This window comes from Nycticebus coucang, chromosome 8 (assembly GCF_027406575.1).
Source record: "Nycticebus coucang isolate mNycCou1 chromosome 8, mNycCou1.pri, whole genome shotgun sequence".
In the NCBI taxonomy this organism is placed as follows: Eukaryota; Metazoa; Chordata; class Mammalia; order Primates; family Lorisidae; genus Nycticebus; species Nycticebus coucang.
Genome location: NC_069787.1, coordinates 94730648 through 94748370, shown reverse-complemented (window position 1 = coordinate 94748370; position 17723 = coordinate 94730648). Strand labels below are relative to the sequence as shown.

General features: G+C 52.4%; 2 protein-coding genes across 5 annotated transcripts in view; both read right to left on the bottom strand.

Moving 5' to 3' along the window:
- Positions 1 to 204: 204 nt before the first annotated feature.
- On the bottom strand, positions 205 to 9420 carry APEH (acylaminoacyl-peptide hydrolase). Of its 3 annotated transcripts, XM_053600034.1 has the most exons (22): positions 9332 to 9420; positions 9124 to 9256; positions 8531 to 8657; positions 8022 to 8115; positions 7855 to 7930; positions 7606 to 7766; positions 7309 to 7446; positions 7122 to 7213; positions 7006 to 7046; positions 6800 to 6921; positions 6263 to 6323; positions 5032 to 5129; positions 4298 to 4349; positions 3010 to 3098; positions 2445 to 2583; positions 1879 to 1962; positions 1718 to 1798; positions 1282 to 1370; positions 982 to 1172; positions 771 to 873; positions 569 to 675; positions 205 to 468 (listed from the first exon to the last, which is right to left on the bottom strand). In XM_053600034.1, exons 1-22 carry the CDS (start codon positions 9341 to 9343, stop codon positions 363 to 365), a joined length of 2196 nt encoding a protein of 731 aa, XP_053456009.1. In that variant the 5' UTR covers positions 9344 to 9420; the 3' UTR covers positions 205 to 362. The 3 variants fall into 3 exon arrangements, with proteins under 3 accessions (XP_053456009.1, XP_053456010.1, XP_053456011.1); XM_053600035.1 differs by lacking the exons at positions 7606 to 7766; positions 7855 to 7930; XM_053600036.1 differs by lacking the exons at positions 7309 to 7446; positions 7606 to 7766; positions 7855 to 7930.
- A 2889-nt stretch (positions 9421 to 12309) lies between these two features.
- The window catches only part of BSN (bassoon presynaptic cytomatrix protein), a 143960-nt gene continuing 138546 nt past the window's right edge, over positions 12310 to 17723 (bottom strand). For both annotated transcript variants that reach the window (XR_008381786.1, XM_053600029.1), the window contains one exon: positions 12310 to 16220. The gene's annotated coding sequence lies outside the window, so the exon portion shown is untranslated. The remainder of the gene's footprint in view (positions 16221 to 17723) is intronic.

The following is a 17723-nucleotide window of genomic DNA, read 5'->3' as shown; positions in this document are numbered from 1 at the left end:
AAGGGAAGGGTGATACAGGGCAGTTTCTAATAGCAGGGACTGCATTAGAGAGAGCTAGCTTGGTGTGGAGTCCAGTCAGCCAGGACAGGCAGAGGCTGAGCCTCCCACTGCTCCCTCTCCTCCCACACTGGAGACAGATGAAGCCCTGGGTGTAGGATGGGTGTGGGGATGGCTTGGTACAAAGTACCAGCAGGAATCATGCTTTGTGTCCTAATTTATTATAACTACATAGCCCCCATTTCTCCACCCACCCAGCCATGGAGTCCAGAGCCTAGAAAGCCTCTTACTCCTCTGCCAGACCTGGGGGCTCCCGAAGAGCGAAGTATGGCACAGGCTGGCCAGGTCAACAGAATGGCAGGGCTTTAGTAGCCCAAGTGCATGCGTAGCCAGAGCACAGCATTCATGAAGCTGTCTGACTCCACCTCCACCTCTGATAGGGCGTGGGTACTTTTGGGATAGAGCAGAAGCCTGTAGGAATTGGGCAGCAGGGTTTAAGGTTGGAGGGTCTTCCCCTGCTCACCTGCCCACCAGCTGCCAAGGCCATCCACTCAGTCTGTGTTGCACTCACCGAACAGGCACATTCCGGGCCTTGAGGGCCTGATAATACTCCATGCCCTGCTTGAAGGGCACGCGCCGGTCCTCCTGGCCCAGCATCAGTAACAGTGGCGTCTTCACCTGGGTGTGGGGGGCAGGGTGGGGAGCCATGGTAAGCTGGGCCCTGGGTTCTAGATAGATGGGCAGCATACAGGGCAAGGAGGAGGGTCACATACCTGAGGGATATATTTGATGGGTGACTTGTCCAGCATCTCAGCCCACATATTGAGGTCTGGCAGGCAGTCATTGCTGTAAGGAAAGCCAGTCTCCACCACACACCTGTGAGAGATTGAGCTGATGTAGCCCCGAGAATTCTGAGGCTAACAGGGGCCACATGGAAATATAGGGTAGAGGAGAGAAGGGCAGGGACCTATGGTGCACACCCACCAGTCAGGGATGTCCGTGGAGCCCATCATGGAGGCAATATTGATCACAGGGTTCCGGGCCACACAGGCACTGTAGGTCTCTGGGTACTGACCAATCAAGTGGCAGGAGAGGAAGCCACCATGGGAACCACCCATAAGGGCCACACGGCTTGCATCAAAGTGCTCCTCCTGCAGCACCTGCTCTACTGCAAACTATAGGGTGGGGCAAAGCATGCTGCAGCCAGCTACCCACCCAACTGGATGAAGCCACACCCCTGACAGCCCACCCTCCAGCTTGTCCAGAAACCTAGCCCCCTGCTACCTGGACATCCTTGACATCCTGGTGGCCTATATTGCCTGGAAGAGAGAGAATGCTGTCCTGGCCAAAGCCTGTGGAGCCACGATAGTTCACTAGAGACCAGGGAGGAACCAGACAGGGTAGTAAGGCAACATTCCCGGCCCCTCCGGATACCTTTTCGCACATCTGTGAAGTGGGCTTGAGGACTAGATGTACCACAGACTATCAAGGAGACAGATTTGAGGCTACTGTTCAGTGACCACCCTTTCCATGGAAGTCCCAAGTTAGTCCACCACGCCATGGAGCCAGAGGCTGGGCCAGGGTAGTTCTTGGTAGTAGTTACTAGGTCTGGGCTACAGAAAAGCCTAAAGACTAGAGTGGCACCTATGGTGCTTATCAAAACAGGCCCACCCCCTCACCCCACCATAGCCCTAACAACCACAGGTCCCTGCTTGCTCACCCAGTAATACTGCAAAACCCATCTTGCAAAGCATGGCTGGGAACAGCATCCAGGCAGTGACAAAGGATGAATGGGGCCCTCCTGCAGATAGGGAGCAAAGAGTGAAAGGGCCAGCTAGGAGGCAGGGTGGGAGGGCACGGGCTCTTAGGCCAGATGCCTACCATGAGGCAGGACCACCATGGGCACCTGGGTCTTATCTGGAGGGTTGCTGGGCTGCAGCAGGATTGCTTCAAAGTCAAGGCCAGCTGTAGGGAGAGGGTAGTGGTTAGTAGGGCCAGTGCTACTACCCAGGGGCTTCTCTCCAAGGTCCCATCTATAGCTGCAGGTTTGGGGCTCACCTCTAGAACACAGACCTGGCTGAGGTAGCCCACAGCTCAACATGTGGACCCTAGAAGGCTCATCATGCTCCTTCTGCCCTAGTCAGGGAGCCCCAGTCTCTGTAAGAATAGCATTTTGGATGAGGTATGGTCACTGAGATCTTGTATAAGGCCTATTTTCTATGGGCCTTGGTTTTTATACCACAGATGATTAGGCCCTGCAGTGCCCAGTTCTGATACACAGAGCAGATGCTCAGGTGCCTAGATGACACTTCATGACCATCCACAAAAACAGAAAACTTCTTAGAGGAAACCCTACAATGGGAGATAGGAGGCAAGGAAGGGTCGCCACAGATGCCCCATGCTGGAGAACCCGAAGGAGGCATCCCCCGCTACCTGGCCCAGCTCACCATACTGCACATTCTCTTGCTCTTGGGGTGGCTGTAGCACCCGGATGCTCCAGTGTATATCAGGAATGGACTCAGCCTCTTCCAGGGACACCCACAATACTGACTGTTCCTTCCCTGGAGGAGGCAGGAACCCAACTTTCTGCCAAGGGGAAGGAATTTGTCATAGGTAGCCTCGCTGCCTCCCTGCCCTTCTACTTTTGCCCGGAGTTGGAGGTAGGCAGCTGTCACTATGCTGGGCCCTTTACCTACCTCCAGAGGGTACAACATGGCTTACTGTTGTGAGCTGGTGTACACCAAGGTATTCACACTGACATACAGCTCCCCCACTCCCAGCTTCTAGGCTCTCCTGTCTTTCTGTGCTCCATCATTAGAGGCTGGGCACTTCCCCAGACACACTATTCTGGACAGAGTAGACCTGAGCCCTGTCCAAACCCTCATGGACTATGTGCTGGACCTGTGTCTTGGCCCCTCTACATGCTGACCAGTTATGGTCGGACCCTAGGGCCAGGGGAGCTCTACCTGCCTAGAACCCCTGCCTCCTGGTTTGGGACCTGCCAATACTCACCAGGCTTGGGGGTAGGCTGGGTGTGGAAAACTGTGCCACCATAAGGTCCTGGTCAATTGTGAGAAGCTTCCAGCTTCCACCTGATCCCCCTGGAGAAGGCAAATGCCTAAGTGCCTGGCAAGAGCTACTACCTTTCCCACCATCTCTCTGCAGAGTCCCTGACTGGAGGCTCAATGGAAAGGTACCCTCACTTTCCCCCCAAAGAAGCATCTCTCACAAACATGGCTCTGGGTGACCTTCCTGCTCAGTCCCTTGTTCATCTGGCAGATAAGGTCTGGGCCTGGGAACTGCTAGACCTGGGGACACACTAACCACCAGGCACATCTGCCTATCCCTTGATGACTGCAGTGTGCCATGGTGGTGGCTAGGCCTAGGGAGTCCACTTGTGGGTGGGGGAGTGTGCTGATTCTGGGCAGTGTGATCCAAGCACATTCTTGTTGTTGTTGTTGAGACAGAGTCCCACCCTATGCCCTGAGCAGAGTGCAATGGCATCATAGCTCACTGCAACCTCAGACTTGGGCTATGGGTATCCTGCTGCCTCAGCTGCTGGAAGTCGCTGGGATTACAGGTGCTCACCAAGACGCCCGGCTGGGTCTTTCCATTTTTTTAGGAGTCAGGGGTCTCACTCTCGCTCAGGTGAGTCTTGAACTCCTAAGCTCAAGCAATTCTCCCTCCTCAGACTCCCACAGTGCTGGGATTATAGGCATGAGCCACTGTGCCCGGCCCAAGCAGATTCTTAAGCAGGAATTGTACAATGAGAGGTACCTTTAAACTACGTTTTGGCAGCTTTGTGGAAGAATGGGTACAGTCAGGGCAGGTGAAGGACTCAAAAGACATTTGAGGGGCAGAATTACCAGGCCCAAGTATGGAAAAGATGGGGGAGTCAACCCTGGGATTCTCCTTGGTCCTGAGGTGGCAGAGCTGTCTCAGCCTGAGAGTGGGCCTCCAAGGTTTGGGGAGGGGAAAGAGGATTCTGGCAGGTCTTGTAAGAAAGTTTGGTGTTTGGTGGGTTTTAGGAGCAAAGGTGGGGCCATGCTGAGGCTGGGCCAGGACTCCTGGAGCACAGTTGGTGCTGGAGGGCAGTGGAGCAGGGAAGGTTGTCGACTAGGTCAGAACCTTACATAGGCAGAGTCTTTGGGGGGACTTTTAATAAAGGCTGCAGAACAGTCAGTGATACAGAGTGGTGAAAAGTGTGACCACTGCCCCATGGGCTTGACCCAGCTCCACCCCTGACCAGGCTGCCTGCCCACCAGTTCTGCCCTCAACTCCACCCTGATGTCATGCTCACCAGCTGTGAGGGAGGTCACACTGCCCATCTGGGTGTTCACAACAAACAGGTCCTGAAGCAGAGGGGAGGCCACATGTGGCACCACATCCAAGAGTCCCAGAGGTGCCTCCCCTATCTCCTCTTTACCCTCCTGGGACCCCTGGGCCAGGCCAGGACTGTGAGTAGCTATGGTGATGGCTCCTTAGTGCAGCAGGGAGTAGCATGAGGGTCTGAATGCAAATCTCAGCCCCATCACAACTTGCTGAGTGACCCTGGGCAAGGTAAGAAATGCTCTTGAACTTGAGTTAGCATGAGGACCAAATGATATGACACCCAAAAAGACCCTGCCACATAGCATGGATGCCCTCAATCCATCTCTGGGGGGAAGGGCTCAGATCTTTCTTTAACAGCTGCCCTTAAAGAGTGTTCAGGAATACACCCCAGTGGTCCCTGAACCTCCCACAGTCTGTCGTCTACCTGGCCTGGAAGGGGTTCCAGGTTGGTCTTCTGCCTCAGGTGAGAAGGCCAAGAGTTCTGTTGTGGGACATTGGGGGAGCCAGTCCTCTCAAGGAGAAGTTGAGTCAAGGACAAGGGCAGGAAGTTTTAGGGACCAGTGAGACCTTGTGGCTAGCTATTGTGTGTGTGTGTGTGTGTGCGCGCGCGCACGCGTGTGCACGCGCACACTAAGCCTCAGAGACCTAAGGGTTCCAGGGCTTGGTCATAGGGGCTGCTTTTCAACAGTCAGGGTCTCTCACCTGCCGGCTGCGCTGAGCTGAGTCGAAGACCACTCTCTGGCTGTCAGCTGACCAGCATCCCAGAGACAGAAGGCTGCTATAGATCCCAGAGAAATTGTCTGCAAAGATAGGAGGGCTGGGGCTGCGTCCAGGAATGGAGTTTGGAGGGATCAAGACAACAATAAAGGCTGAGCTCATCTAGGGCCCCTCCACACTGTGGCAGAACAGCAGTCCCCTATATAGGTGGTGAGAAGCTGCCCGAGTAGGGGGCTGAGGGAAATAGCTCAAGAGCTTTTGAGACAAATCTTGGGTGCTCAGAAGAAAAGCACTTGCTTTCCTAAAGTTGCTCCTTTTAAGTCCCTCCTAGGCATGAGGTACTTTAACCAAGGTAATACCTATCTGTCCGCTGTCATGCTTAGTACAGCACCTGGCACAGATGGCTCAATAAATACTATCCTTTAATGTCATCACTCATTTAATGCTTACTCCAATCCTACAAGGCAGGTAGGGACACAAGTGAAGAAATAGAAGCTCAGGGAGACCAGGACACTGTCCAAGGACATATAACTAATTAGGAAGAGAACTGGGATTCAGAGTAGCTCCCTACCACTGTATCCCTGCAACCAAAGAGAAAACAAAGAGCCCATCCTTTATCTACTGAACTCCTGGAACTGACTGGTTGGTCTGAGAAAACAAGAAATTTTCACCCTTCATGGCCTTGGGATGGTCCAGAATCCCTAGCAGAGCTGTGAATACCTGGGACTAAGACAGGAACCTCTCAGCCAAGAGCTACCCTCCCAGAGACCTGGCTGACCCAAGGGCTCAGAATAGATAGAGGTTGCTGGGATGTGGGTGGAGGGTAGGATAATACAGTACACTTAAGCCCAAGGCTTCTCAAGTATGGCATTCCTATCTAGTGTAGATCCTGAAACCCATTCAAAGGAGCAAGGATTTTAACCAGCTATTGGAAAAAGAAAAGTCAAATTATAAACTGCAGCACAGGAATTAAGTCATCTAAATCCTTAGCTAGCTTGGACCACTCTGATCTCTGCTTTGGTCCAGCCAACTCCTTCCTATCAGAGCTCTTCCCTATAGTGACAGCCTGTGGAGGCTGAGCATAGGGCTGGCCCAGCAGGGAGGAAGGGCCCTCAGAAAGAACCTAGGAAGGAAGAGCTGGGTAAGGATGACACAGATGGTAGGAAAACACAGAGCTGCAGACCCCACTGCACCTAGTCAGCCAGGTACCCCTTACCTCCCAGCTGCCGAGGCACAACATCCACCACCACTGAGGTGACCTTGGTATACCAGTCATACTACAAGAGAATACACGATACATGGTCAGACCCACCAGGGGAGGGAGGGAGGACATGAGATGAGCCTGACATATCTTTTTTCTGGTGACCTGGACCAGATGCCTACAGGGCTTCAGAAAGGCAGTCCCTCTAACTTACATCAACGATCCCAAGCTCTCCCTGGAAGGGACTAGGACTGTGTAATCTCCTTGCTATAGCCCAGCCCCTTGCAGGGCTATAGAGAACAAAAGAGAGGAGCATTCCCAAAGACAGAAGATACTCTGAAGGTGGCAAGTTCTAACAATGCAAAGCCCTCCAGGCTAGCACTCTTAGTCTCCAGGCCCTACCTGGAGAGAACAGGCAGAATTCCTACCACTGCAGTACCTGGGACACAAGGGCATCCCCTGAGGGCCCATGGGGGAGGATGGTGGCCCTTCAGGCCCATCACCTTTTCTTCTTGCTGATCACCCTCCTACCCATGCCCACCTCCAGCTCACCAGGCACAGCTGGCTACACTGATGATGGGGAATCAGAGATGGGTACCGCAGGTAGACAATGCGACACTGGTCTGGACTCAGCCGGGGAGAGGAGATAGCCAGGGAGTCATCTGAGAGGAGCTCTGGGCCAGACGGAAAGGTGAGCATCACATAGGCTGGCAAGGCCAACATGTGTCAGCAAAGCACAAGGAGGTACAGCCACTTACCACACTTTCCCCCAATTAGGTCCACATAGTACAGGGCTGACCTGGAACCACCAGAGATACACTTAGTTTCAAGGCCAGATGCTCTGTAGGACCCCTTGCCCTGCCAAGTCCCTTACCTTCGATTGGTGCAAAAGCGGATGCCCAGCCGGAAGGGCTCATGCCACCAGCCCACGAATACCACACCCGTGTCTCCAGGGGCCCAGAATGCCTGTAAACAAGACCATAGGACAGGTATGAGCAGGGACAGTAGTTCAAGCCGGGTCCCCAGACTCCAGGAGTGACACAGGCTGAGTTGTTGCTGACCTGTCCAGGGGACACATTCTCAGGGATTCCCTCAAGTACAGAGATGTTGCCACTCTCAATATCCAGTACACAGAGAACAGGGGTGCTTTTGGAAATCATGTTTTCTCCCCAGTCTTCATAAAATACAAACTGATTCCCCTAAGAAAACAAGATACTCAATGTTCAGCCCGTCTACAAGATCCTGCCCTGCTTCCTGGAAACCAGTGCTTCCCCAGTTCCAACAGGTACAGTGTGAGAAGCAAGCACACTGAGTCCCAGGGCTACCCTGTAGGGTCTTCATGGACTGGCCATGAGCACCTTGATGGCCTGTTCTGGCTTCTTCGACCTGGCCATCTCATCATCATCACTGATGTCCAAGGCTTTGGTTTGAAAAAAGGACTCAGTCTTGGGGCGCTTCTTCTCTGCCACATACAACAAGTGTGTCTCTGAGTGTGACCAGGACAGGCAGCCAAAGCAGTCTGAATGCAGGAAAGGCCAGTCAGCAGGAGCCCAGTCTTTGGCTGTGCCTCCTGTCCACCCTGCCTGCTCACCAGCCAGGTGCCTTACCGTCCTCATAAATGGGCCCGTGTTTCTCCAGTGCTGATAGGTTGAAACTCTTGAGTTTCCAGTTCTTCTCCCAGACCTGAAGACATCTAGGCATAAGGCTACCTGCCCAGACTGATCTATGGGGCTCAGTCCCCAGTTGCCCACCACCTGGTCCCTTGCAGACTTACCTCCAGGAACTGCTTCTCCTCTCCAGGGCCCGTACCTCCAGCCTTGCGCAGCACAGCTTTCATGGTGCCTGAAGGAGACTCCCTGCTCAGCAGTCTGAGGAAGGTGTGGAATAGCATGTCAGGATTACCTTGCACCCAACAATAGCCCTGTCCTACCCTGGCTGGTCACAACCTCACATTCCTGAGGCTTTGGCTCCACATCAACCCCTGCAGCACTTCTAGCCCCACTATGGCAGCTGGCCTTGCCTCTCTTCTTTGGGGCAGGGACTCTATACTCTACCAGCAATCCAGGCCACCATATGCTCTAGTCTAGGTGGAGTTTGGAACAAACCTCCAGTGCTTATCAGGCCATGCCACCAGAGACTGCCTGAGCTCCCAAAGGGCAGGAACCTGGCTCCTGGCCTTCCTTCTAGTCCTACCCACATTTAGGTACATAAAAGGGCATTCATAAAAGCCTTGCATTGCAAATGGCTATGGCACTGTCCGCAAGTTTTTTTCCTCAAACTTACTCCCCCCGTGTTTCCACACTGTTGCCTGCAGGCCCTGCAAACACCACTGAATCTTCATCATGGAACACCAGGTACTGGCGGCAGAATCGGATGTTCTCCATGCGTTCCAGGTCCCTCTGGGTCCACTCTGTGAGGTGAGGCATCAGGTTGCTCAACTTGACTTGGTCACTGCCCCTCACCAAGGAAGGCCCAGATCCACCTCCCCCCAGTCTGTCTCCAAACACCCCAGTGCAGGCTGGACAACAGTTGGCCACAACCCAAGTCCCTGGCCTCCAAAGTCTGTGTTGACAGCCTCTTAGAGAGAACCCACTTACTAATCTCACCACCTCCCCCCACCACAATCTTGAGGCTAGCCTGACATGTATATGGGTTAGGGTGGTAGTGGAGAGCCTTACAAGGCCCACACATGCATGGCACCGTTCAGTGATGCCTTTCATGCACCCCTCTCCCAAGTGTGTGCGCGTAACTATGGGAGTATACCCTCCAACCCAAGGCCGGCTTCCTCCACACCCGTGTGTCCTGTCCAGTGCCAGCCCTCCACATTCCCATCCTGTCAACCAGAGTGCACGGCCCTCTTCCCTCCATACACACACCGGTGTGCACCGTCCGGTAGAGGCCCCCGTACTGTGTGGTGACTTCCGGGCCCAGGCAGGCGGCGCTCAGCGCGGGCTGGCGGCTAAGGACCCGGTACAGCGCCGCCGCCTCTTCGGGCTCGCTCAACGGCACCTGCTCAGGGGATACACCAGGGTCAGGCGCAGCCCGGGCTGCAGGGACCACGGGAACCGTGGGCCGCGCCCTCACCTGACGTTCCATGGTCTTGTCTCAGGCGACGGGGAGGCGGGCTGTGACCCCGCGTACTAATTCCCGGAAGTGTAGCTTTGGAAGGCGGAGCCTGGGGCGACTTGGCCAGTTAACTAGGCCAATGACGAGTGGGAGAGAACCTTTGGCTGAGGGGGCGGGGCCTGTAAGGGAGAGGTCCTGGAGCCGAGGGAGAAACAAACAGCTAACTGTGCAGGCCTCCATGGCCTGTGAGTATCCAGGCTCGGGAAAAGGAGCAATCCTTTAAGGGGCGGACTTAGCAGGTGGGACCCAGGCCTCTTCCTGAGAGGGGAGGCAGTGAGATCTCCGAGGAGGAGGGGCGGCCCAGTGGAAGCGGGGTACAGGAGCGGGTTTTCAGGGAGGGTTGAGGTCTGTGAGGCCTGAAAGGTCTACGTGAGAAGGGGGTGGTGACTGAGTCAGTACGAGGCTGAGTGGCGAAAGAAGCGAGGTCAGACAGGAGTTTGTGGACAATTGGATCTTTGTGAATGAAGGGCGGGAAGGATGCTGATCAATGAACCCATGAGGGTGAGGGGTGGAGCCGTAGCTGGCCGCGTGGTCTTCTGTAGCTCTCGAGCTGACTATAGGGTTCTTCCCTGTCCACTACGAAGTAAACATTCACTAGACGGTGCCACGCCCTGCCCTGGGCCCAGGCAAATGAAGGAAACGGCGCAGGTCTGGGAGCAGCGTGCGGAGCAGGGCTCTTGGATGGGGAACAAAAAGGGGCGGGTGCCGGAGTTTTCAGACGCTGCCTGGACTTATCGGTCGGCCTCCAGGCCTGCTTCCAAAGAGTTATCTGTTCCCACAGCCTTCACCCGCCCTTCTTAGTGGCCTTTTGCTGGGTATCGTGAGCAGGTGGGCCTCTAACTTCCTCCCCAGGCCTCTATCTGCCTTCCTCCCAAGCCTCTGCTCAAGCTCTTGGGTGTGTAGGGCCTGGTGGACTCAAGCTCCATCCAGGATCAGAGAGCTTCCTTTAGAAAAAAGAACCTGGGCATGCAGGCTCCCTCTGCACATGGCACAGGATTGGGCCGGTTAATATGGCAAGGGAGGGCAGAAAAGGCTGGGCAGCAGTCAAGCCAGTAGGGATGTTGCTTCCTCCACATACCATCAGCCTGGCTGGTCTTCCACACCTCAGGGCCCTGGCTCTCTGCACCATGCCTTGCTTTTGATAGAGATTCCCACTTGCCTGGCCTGCAGTTACCCCTTCTGCATCACCACATCATAACTTACTTACTACTAGTTAAATAAAAAGAGTCCTGGCTTTCTAAGGTCACTTGCATTTGTGAACACTCAGCGTGTATAGGACTATATCAAGGCCAGAACCAAGAGAGGTGCGTGGCTCAGTGAGTATGGCGCCAGCCCCATATACTGAGGATGGTGGGTTCAAACCCAACCCTGGCCAAACTGCAACAAAAAATAGCCAGGCGTTATGGCGAGTGCCCTAGTCACAGCTGCTCTTGGGGCTGAGGCAAGAGAATCGCCTACGCCCAGGAATTGGAGGTTGCTGTGAGCTGTGTGACGCTGCGGCACTCTACCGAGGGCGATAGTGAGACTCTGTTTCAGAAAAAAAAAAAAAAAAAAGGCCAGAACCAGGAGAAGAAAGAGTGGCCCCAGCCACCAATTTGGGTAGAAAGGTTGGAAACTGGGGTGTTTATGAAGTGGTGTTTATAATAGGAAACCTGGGAACATGGTACCTGTTCTTTAGGATGTGTGCAATAGACTGCCTATAAATTCCCTGTGTATCTCTGAATGCTGGGCACTGAAAGATGAACATTCAAGTACCTGGAATGAACATGTGGAAATGAACAGGAGCCTAGAAAACAGGGTGCACTGTACCTTCTTGCTTTTATTTAAAATGAAAAAGAAGGCTGGGTGTGGTGACTCATGCCTGTAATCCTAGCACTCTGGGAGACTAAGGTGGGTGGATTGCTTCAGCTCAGGAGTTCGAGACCAGTCTGAGCAAAATCGAGACCTTGTCTCTACTAAAAATAGGAAAAAAAAAAGAAAACTAGCTAGGCATAGTGGTGCACACCTGTAGTTCCAGCTACTTGGAAGGCTGAGGAAAGAGGATTGCTCAAGCCCAAGAGTTTGAGGTTGCTGTGAACTGTGATGCCATGGTTCTCTACCCAGGGCAACAGAGATTCTGTCTCAAAAATAAATAAATACAATTAAATAAAAAGGAATATAGAAATACAATCAAGGACAGACATGCATCAAGATGTTAATATTCTTTTTATCTGTTTTTTTTTTTTTTTGAGACGGTTTCACTATGTCACCCTAGGTAGAATGCCATACTGTCACAGCTCACAGCAATCTCAAACTCTTGGGCTTAAGCTATTCTCTTGTCTCAGCCTCCCAGTAGCTGGGACTATAGGCACCTGCCACAATGCCTGGCTATTTTTTGTTGCAGTTGTCATTGTTGTTTTAGCAGGCGCAGGCCAGATTCGAACCTGCCAGCCTCGGTATATGTGGCTAGTGCCATAACCACTGTGCTACGGGCACCAAACTTGTTTATCTGTATTTTAAAAAAAATTTCTAGCAACTCTAGGAAAGGAGTAGGATCTGGTAGCTATCAAGAGTTTTGGGTTGCAACAGGCAGAACAAGGAAAAGAGGTGTAGGGCTTTTTGCAGCACCAGGGGCAGCACTTGCTCACATATCTTGCAGGAACTAGGTCTCAGAAAAAGAGTGTGTGTGTGTGTAGCCTGGATATTCACAGACCCGTGGGTCTGCACAGTGAACTGCTTGCTCCAGGTCCAACCTTGGGCCTGTCCCTTGGGCATCTTTGTGGAGGGCTCATTGTTTGTGTGGCTTGGTGTGAACTTAGCTTCAGTCACGCCAGCACTTCTACAACTTTTCCCAGTCATTCTTCCCCCTTTAACTGTGGACAGGATTGTCAAAAATTTGGGGATTTTCTCCTTTGGCTAAGCATTCTCACTCCAGAAACCATCCCAGAGACAGTCTGTAGGTTGTTTATATCAAGTCCTTTTATTCTGATACCACAGAATTACCGTGTCACAATACAGGGGGAGGGACACTGAAGAGTTCTCACAGAGCACAGGAAGGTGGCACACAATTCACAAGGGTCATGTGGAGGACTCGGGTCATTGCACTTACAATTGTAAACTTGTTGTTTGACTTTGTACAGCACTCTTCCCCCTCAAATAAAGAAGGAGAGAAGGAAAGAAGAATAGAAAGGTAGAGAGGGGGAAGGGAGGGAAAAGCAAAAACAAGACATGAAAGCTAGAGGAAAAGGTATTGAGTGGTCATTACTCTCCAGGTACTGCACTTGGAGAGAAGCTGATCTGACCCCAGAGGCCAAATGAGGCAGTTACACACACACACACACACACGCATGTTCATGTGCATACACATAACAATATCTCATGACTTCCATGGTTCTCCAGTGCCCTCCAGTATACTTGGCAGCAGGGCTGCTGGCACCCGGGGAGAGAGATGGCATCTCTGAGGAGTTTCAGTTGATTAGGCCTATCCCTTTGACCCTGTTGAATTTCACAATGAGAAGTATTTACAGCATGGGGGTGCTAAGGAGACAGGGGAGGGGCCAATAGGGCATAAGACCACATGGTTGTGGCAAAGGACCTGCCTGGAAAACTCCCTACAGGTGCCAGAAGACAAGCCATAGTTGCTGTCACTGCTACTCTTTCATCATGGGCCCTTGGAACATATGCTCTGCCCAAAGATAAGGAGATGGGGATGCTGTTACTATGAAGTGAGTGCATTGGGCCCTGAAGTGGGCAGAGGAGGCAATGCCCTTGCTCATGGTGGTGGGGACAGGGGTATGGAGAAGGCCTGGGCTGTACACCAGAGACCTGCTGCCCATTTGGAGATATGCCTGTTGCTTTCTACTTTCCAAGACACCAAATGCTGGTCCCTCAGTTTCTGGCTGAATTGCCCTCAGAGTCACAGCTGTACAAGGGCCAGGAGGGACAGCCCTTTCTCCAGCCACTTTCACAGAGGGGCAATGATGTATCTAGTGGGTACAGTGGGAGGTAGGGAGTGGAAGATGTCAGGATTTCAAACTCAGTGGGCTTTACCAGAAAGGAAATTTGCTGAAAAGTCAATACTTCAGAGCCTAAGAGGGCCTGCTAGAGGCTGACCTGCTAACATCTCCCTGCCTGTTCCCTGCTCCCCATCCCATCCCTTGGCCTTTAGTAGAAAGGATTGTTGCCTTGGTCTCCGAGTACCCAACTGCTAGGCACAGACCTGGTCCTGGGTGGCCAGAGGTGCTAGATGATGGTTTTCCCTCAGCCCTTGGCTTTTTCCAGTCCCAGGCCTGATCTCTGGGGTGAGGCAGGTGTTCCACGGGATGGGTGAGGCAAAATTCCTGCAGGAAGGCCAAGGTCTTAGGTCTAACACAGATATAAACAGCTTCCTGTCCTGTCCAGAGCTATCAGAGGTGGGCCAGGATCCCTCACTGAAGTGGTCTGTAGACCTTATTGAAAGGCATGTGGACCCCTGAGAAATGCATGGTGTGAACCAGAGCACTCTGGAGGAAGGTCAGCCATGAGGGGTCAGGCAGCTGACCTGGCTGTGCTCCTGGCTGAGTGGTTGAGAAGCGGATGAGCAGTGGAATACTTGGCTTTTGGAGAATGGGATGTGTAAGGAGGGTAGGTCCTAGGGTCAGATGCAGAGAGGGCCACATAGGACCTTCTATAAGTGTTACTGTTTAAGAAACTCAGCTTGAAGCCACCATTTATGTGAATACTTCACATGCTCTGGTTCCAGATGACATTGTTAACTGTCCTCACCACAAGTACCAAAGACCCAGCTTTTCCCTTTGATTCCCTGGCTCCAGCCCAGATCTCCTGGCTCACAAGCCTTTGAACCTCCCAGTCACAGAGAATAGGTATGGAGCAGGTACATTCAGGAGCTGGGGTCTCTGGGGTACAACCAGACTCTACCTTTGGCTTTGCCTGTCTGGCCATGGATATGGCCCTGCTCTGCCCTTGAGCATTGCCTGCTGGGAAGAGGTGGCAGATACCTATGGCTCAGGGCTAGTATAAGAAGGGAAAACAGCCTATAGATAGAAATCCTTAGCAAGCCTTCAGAATATTCATACACACACATCCTGTGTGGGCTCCTACCATTGTATCTGCTCCAGGGATTCCTTTTTACCTGCTTCACTGGACAGAGAAAACTTCAGGGTGTGTGGAGCCTTATGCTGCCAGCTACACAGCCTGGCACACTCAGGCAACAATACTGGCAGTCCTCACTAACTTGTGCAGAAGTCAGCTAGAAGTGCTCCTGAAGGAGAGGTTCTGAGGCAAAAAGAACTCCAAGCAAGAGGGTCGAGCATTTAAAATGGATGAAATCATGCAAAGAGGCTGCGAGCTGTGCATGCTCCGCTGCAGGACAGGTGGTGACTCGCCTGGCAGTAGCAAGTCCTGCCACAGGTCAAACATGCCACAGACTGAGAATTTCACACACACACACACACACACACACACGGTGGGAGGAGGAGTGGGGTGGGGGTGATATGAGCATATCTATCCAGTTTCTCAATTGCATGTTTGCAATTAACTCCTTATACATAACATGGAATTTATTAAATATTAACAGTTGTCTTTGAGGGTTTATATTTCATTGCATAGAACATTAGAGATGAGACTTGTGGCTGTGCACAAGATAAAGGGAGGCCCCTAAGTGAAGGGCCTTGGGGAGGAATGCCACCTAGTCTACCAGATGGATAGACGGTGCCACACTCTCTCCAACAGGGCTCTGGGCCTTTTCCTTGGCTGTCAGAAGCCCTGGCCCTTCTGCTCTGAGCACACCCTCTGGTGATGGCTTAAGAAGGACTGGAATTGCACAGTAAACAGAGGCGGGCTGAGGGGTCTCCCTAGACCTCGCCCTGGGGTTGTGCTCTTGGTGGCCTGCTGCCCCCTATTGCTTCTAAGTCAACATTCTCCCTGTGCTGAGCAGGGGCAGAGCAGAGAGGAACCAAACCATCAGTCACAAGGTGGTAGTGAAAGGGCAAGGCAAGGGGTGAACAAAGAGAAGAGAGAAAAGGAGAAAGAGAAACAAAAGAAAAATGTTTATGAGGTATACACATAAATCAAACTGGAATGATTAAGGCTGTTCTTGAAATCAAAAGAAATCCCCAGGTGTACAGACGAGGAGCTGGCTGGTTGAAAACAATAGCCGTGCCGCTGGGATGCTCATGATGGCTAGGGAGATGGCTTTGAGGTGGTGGCAGGTGTGCTAGCACACTGCCACCCACAGGCTGGGAGAAGACTCAGCCGGCGCCCACGCTGCTTTTCGGTGCTATGGCCTCTTATTTCAGTGATGAGACAGTGTTAGGTCCTAATGTTTATAAAGTTCTCCCAACCCCACACTGGCCACTGGAGGTCTGTTCTGATGTCCCCCAGAGAGCAGGGTGAGGGGGCAGGGCCCTATGGCCACAGAGGGATCTGGGCCAGCTGGAATGTGAAGGAAATGGAGCCCCCAGGCTCCCAGCCCTCAATCAAAGCCCCTCTCCAAGGCTGTGGAAAAACTTCTGGCATCTCGGAGGAAGGGCAGTATGCGCCCAAACTCTGTGTATAACGCATTGGAAGCCTGGCTGACCAGGCGGCAGAAAGGCGGCTGTGGGAAGAATGGCAAGACAGCCATGGTGGCAGGGTTCTAGAGAGGGCTCCTCCCTCCCAATGACAGTTTTGCCTTGAAGGTGGTGCCCTGAGGAGAGCAGGGTCTCTGGAAAGACAATCAAAGGTCACCCCAGGCCAGTGGTCCCACTTGTCCAACAGATGCGTCACCAGGCAGCTGCTGTTAGAAAACATCCCATTCTCAACTGAGGCCTGCCTGCCACATCCCACCTGGTGTGAGTCTTTGGGCCAAGGGTTTGCCAGTTTGTAGATGCTTGGAAGAGAAAAGGAGGGAGGGAAGAAGGAAAGAAGAAAAGAAAGAAAGATTTTGTCAAGAACTGTAGACAGCTGCTTCCCACCCTCACATTCCTCTCAGCCAGCTGCCATCTGCCAACACCCTAACTCTTTAGCACAGAATGTCAAACCACTGAGGTTTGGGGAGATGAGTGCTTGAGCAGGTTGGGGGTCACAGAATAGACAGGAAGAAAGAAGAATCAGGTTGGCCAGGAAGGGACATTTCTTTTAATGTAACAAAACTTCCTTTTTGTTTTGCTTCAGAGTGAGGGACATGGGATTTTGTTTAAAATGGCAAGGCTCTACCTGCCTATCTCTGAAATTGCCATAAAGAACACCAGAAAGGCTGAGTGCAGTGGCTCATGCCTATAATCCTAGCACTTTGGGAGGCTGAGGCAGGGGGATCGCTTGAGCTCAGGAGTTTAAGACAAGCCTGAACAACAGTGAGACCCGGTCTCTACTAAAAAATGGAAAAAAAATTAGCTGAGTATTGTGGTGTATATCTGTAGTCCTAGCTACACAGGAGGCTAGGCAGGAGGGTAGCTTAAGCCCAGGAGTTTGAGGTTGCAGTGAGCTGTGAGGATGCCACTGCACTCTAGCCTAGGGCAACAGAGCAAGACTATTTAAAAAACAAACACCCACCAGGAGCTGGCCAATTACAGCAGCATTGGCCACTTGACCTAATTATTAACTGAATGTTAGAACTTGAGAGAGATTCCTTTAACACAAAGTCAGTGGTCTCAGTGTCCACTCAAACTGTGTAGCAGGACACAACAAAGCCATGTCTGCATTTTCTTTCCCTGCTCAATAACAGTGCCCTGGACATCTGCTGGCAGTGCTGAAGTGACCTGTTTGCTGACCGCCAGGTCCTGCCCTGGACACTATACACATACATACCTGCATGCCATGAAAGCATCCAAACCTCTGAATTTTTTTTTTTTTTTTTTGTAGAGACAGAGTCTTACTGTACTGCCCTCGGGTAGAGTGCCGTGGCGTCACACGGCTCACAGCAACCTCTAACTCTTGAGCTTATGCGATTCTCTTGCCTCAGCCTCCCGAGCAGCTGGGACTACAGGTGCCCACCACAACGCCCGACTATTTTTTTGTTGCAGTTTGGCCGGGGCTGGGTTTGAACCCGCCACCCTCGGCATATGGGGCCGGCGCCCTACTCACTGAGCCACAGGCGCTGCCCAAACCTCCGAATTTTTTTTAGAGATGGGGTCTTGCTTTGTCACTCAGGGTGAAGTAGCACAATCATAGCTCATGGTAGCCTCACACTCCTAGACTCAAGAGATCCTCCTTGCCTCTGCCTTTCTAGTAGCTGGGATGACAGGTATATGCCACCACACATGGCTAAATTTGTTCATTTCTTAAGATATGTGGTCTTGCTCTGTTGCCCAGGCTGGCCTCGAATTCTTGGCCTCAAGTGATCATCCAGCCTCGACCTTATGAGTTGCTGGGACTATAGGCATGAACCACCGTG